Here is a 3,697-nt window from a genome sequence, read left to right as displayed (position 1 = left end):
TAGACCTGGTGGCCATTCCTCTTCATTCGTGGATTTATCAAAACTGGAACAGTTGCCATGTCAGAGTAATTACATTTTGGACTGAGCAGAAAGACACACTTACACTTTGACAAAGGTGTAAGACAGGTGTCCCTTTAATGCAGATTTTCACTGTTTTACTCCATTTCTGGTCTCATTTCCTTCCTTCGCTGTGTCCTCGGGGAACCCCTGCAAGTTTCTGAAGGGAATGGAAGTCCCCACCTCTGCCACCCACAGGGCCACCCACGCCGGCTGGGGCTTTTCCTCGTGTGTGTCTGCCTAGTATGTCAGGCTCATGTCCCTTCCCTAGTTTAATGTGTTGCCTTTTTTGCTTGATATATTGTGACAATTTTCCTTATTTAAACTTTTTGAAAATTGTATTAGTACATAACCTTCCAGAGGTAACATTATTACAAAAATGTTTGTTCTGAAAATGTCACAGTCCACTTGAGATCATGGGAGCGGGACACGAATTCGTGGCCCCTCAGAGACGTAGATCTCAGTTGGTGGCCTCCTGCCTCTGAGTAGGTTCCCTTCACCTCTTCCTCACCCTGCCTCTCGGCCAGAGGTCGGAGGGTTCCAGCAGCTGCTTGGCGGCCATAATGCAGAAGCTACTCAGCGTTCGCTGTCCTTCCCTTTTCTGTTTCTTGTACAGCTAAGTTTTTCCCCCAAGTGAGAGAAATCCTGAGCAATCTATTAGTACTAAAAGGTACTATTTATTCCGAGTGACGAGTGCACGCCCTTCAGATGCGATAGTCGAGATTGCTTCCTGCGGGGTGTTCTCGGGGGCCCCAGATGGCTGGCCTCTGTCTTCCTCTCAGCGACGTGGCCGACTAAGAATCAGCTGTTAGTATGAGGGCCGCAGAAAACTTCCCGAAGCCGCCGAGCCCAGTCCCTGATTCCAGGCAGCTCCGAGTCCATCCAAACCCCGCAGCGGCTTCTGCGCTCCCGGGCCGGGCTGCGTGCATCTCCACCCGACGCGATTTTATCTTTCCTGTGTTCTCTCTGTCATTAGGGTCCTGGGGAGCCTTCTCTCCGCCCACAGAATAATAACCGACTCCAAGCAGCCCTTCGGCGACATGACGATTGAGGACTACGATAACGAGCTGCTGCACATGGCTCACGACCTGGCCGTGCGGCTCCTCCCCGCCTTTGAGAACACCAGGACAGGCATTCCCTATCCGCGGGTAGGCCGAGCGGCCTCGCAGTCGCTGGCGTCCGGGTTTGGGGGAAGGAGTGGGGCTGAAGGGCTTTGGGGCGGTGAGGAAAGCCGTGTCCTCGAGAGTATTTGGCCCTGAATGTGATGTAAATGTTTTTTAACTCAGTACCTACTGAGCACTTCCTGTGTGCCGGGCATTCAGTGACACAGTTGCTTGAATCCTTCCCCTTAAGGAAAGAGCTCTGTCCCCGTGCTCAGTGTTCCTGAGTCCCTTCACGTGTGGACCTTAGACTCCCCGCTACGAGACGGCGCGGTGGTCTGTCCTTATTTCTGACTTGGGTGCATTCCCCCAAGGACCCTCCGGGCCTTGTAAGAGCTCAGTGACTTTTCTCATTGCTTCCTGTGGATCTTCCGGATAAAGCCCGCACTGACAGGCACATTAGCTGCTGATTTAAATGCAAGGTCTGGAGTAAAATTACGTTCTTGCGACATTGGATTTGAGCCTAGAACTCCCCTGGGAATTGAGTCAGCCTTTTAGGTATCAGCAGACACTTGCCAGGCCACAGCGCCAGAGTGATGGAACAGCCTGTCACGTCCTCGCTCTGTTCTGCTTTCCCGGACTGAGATTTGTGTATGTTCGCTGAGCAGGACCGAGTCCCTAGTAGCTCACTCAAAAATGTGTAAGTGATTCCACAGCTGGCCCCTTGTCTCTCCTGCCAAAGGCCGGTGCTGCGTGACCGCAAAGAGAACCTGCTGGAAAGAGGTGGACTCGCGAATAGCCCTATGATGGTTCCCCTAAGACACGCTTTTACTTATGAGATGAGGCTCCGATGGTCTCTCTGCCCTACCTGTGGCTTTGAAATGCCCGTCTTCACCCTGGGTGTAAAGCAGGAGGCGGGAGCTGACTCACGCTGCCGTGAACGCGGTTCCCTAGCTCCACGTAGTAGCTGGCACCTTGCCCTGCAGCCCTGCGGGTCCCTTGGGTTTTGCCATGAACCCTTTGTCTCTTCCTGTCCTCAGGTGAATCTAAAGACAGGCGTTCCTCCCGACAGCAATAATGAGACCTGCACGGCAGGAGCCGGCTCCCTCCTAGTGGAGTTTGGGATTCTGAGCCGACTGCTGGGGGACTCCACGTTTGAGTGGGTGGCCAGACGAGCTGTGAAAGCCCTTTGGAGCCTCCGGAGCAACGACACAGGATTATTAGGTGTGGTGGCGCCTCGCCCTCGGGACTGGATCTGCCCGGCCCCCGTCCTTCTGTCTTCTGGGGGGGCATTCCCGCCTCTCCGAGTCTCCTTTCTTATAGGCCACTTCTGAAAACTGACAGCTCAGAGGGCGGCCCTCCGTGCAGGCCGTGTCCAGTTTCTTCCTGTGACTTCCACGTAGAGGGAGGCATAGGGCTCGTTGGGGAGAGGCACGCTTCTACTCTTCCAGGCCGCCTGATTAGAGTCCCCCAAGTTATGTCCCATCCAGACGTAATGGCTAATAAAAGAAGCTGCCTCTGAGGCAGATTGCCTTGCTTTATATCAGGCTCTAAACAGAGGGACTCATTGTCACTGGCAGAGTGCTTTTCTCCTTTTAAAAAACTTGGCACACGGCAACGCAGGTGACCCTCCAACAACACGGGTTTGAACTGTTGCGGATCTTTTTTTCCATAAATTCTGTAAATATGTTTTTCCTTTCTCGTGACTCAACATTTTTTTCTTGAGCTTACTTTATTGTAAGAATACAATATATAATACGTATCACATGCCGAATATGTGTAAATTGACTGTTTATGTTATCGGTAAAGACTCCAGTCAACAGTGGGCTGTTCGTAGTTAAGTTTGGGGGCGTCCGAAATTATCTGTGGATTTTCATCGGCAGGGGTATCGGCGCCCCCGACCCCTGCCTCGTTCAGGGATCAACTGTAGATGGAAAACTCAGATTAAACCTACATTAGGTGGGTTTGTTTTTTCCTTGGGAATATTTGGTCCAGATGTTACTTAAAAAATTATGGAAAATTTCAAGTATTTAAAAGTAGGAAGGAAGTACAATGAATAATGAGCCCCGTATACCCACCATTCATCTTCAAGGGTTGTCAGTATTTTGCTAGCTCAGATGTTGTTTGAAAATGAGTTTTTACTTCATAGAACTGTGTGTGTGGCATTGAGAAATATTTTCTTTGTGTCACTGGGCAGTAACTGGATTGGATGTCCTGAAGTCTTAGTGTCATTGCAAAAGCACCATTTTTTAAAAGTGATTTTTGATTATTCCTTAAGTTCCTAAATTTATTCACAAATTAGTTGTATTTAACAACAGTAAAAATTTTTAAAAAGTCACCAGAATTATCACCCCATCATCACTAAATGCTTGACCGGTGTCGCTCCAAATCTTCAACTTTTAAGTTTTCCACAGGCTCTTTCAGCCTGGTGTATGCAGCTTTTACATACTTACAAATTATAGTATAAACAAACGTTTTTATTCTGCTTTACATCGGGCAACCATTCAGGTGTTTTCATATTTATCGTCTTTAAAATCTTC

At 49.4% G+C, this 3,697-nt stretch overlaps 1 protein-coding gene across 1 annotated transcript in view; it reads left to right on the top strand.

Moving 5' to 3' along the window:
* Nucleotides 1-3,697, top strand: part of EDEM1 (ER degradation enhancing alpha-mannosidase like protein 1) — a 19,792-nt gene that overhangs the window by 6,186 nt on the left and 9,909 nt on the right. The window contains exons 4-5 of the mRNA XM_006909191.3: nucleotides 1,034-1,205; nucleotides 2,198-2,381. Coding sequence (XP_006909253.2) covers nucleotides 1,034-1,205; nucleotides 2,198-2,381 — 356 coding nt within the window. The remainder of the gene's footprint in view (nucleotides 1-1,033; nucleotides 1,206-2,197; nucleotides 2,382-3,697) is intronic.

Source organism: Pteropus alecto, unplaced genomic scaffold, assembly GCF_000325575.1.
Source record: "Pteropus alecto unplaced genomic scaffold, ASM32557v1 scaffold53, whole genome shotgun sequence".
In the NCBI taxonomy this organism is placed as follows: domain Eukaryota; kingdom Metazoa; phylum Chordata; class Mammalia; order Chiroptera; family Pteropodidae; genus Pteropus; species Pteropus alecto.
Note: the sequence above shows the minus strand (reverse complement) of the source record. Positions and strands in the feature narration are given on the sequence as shown.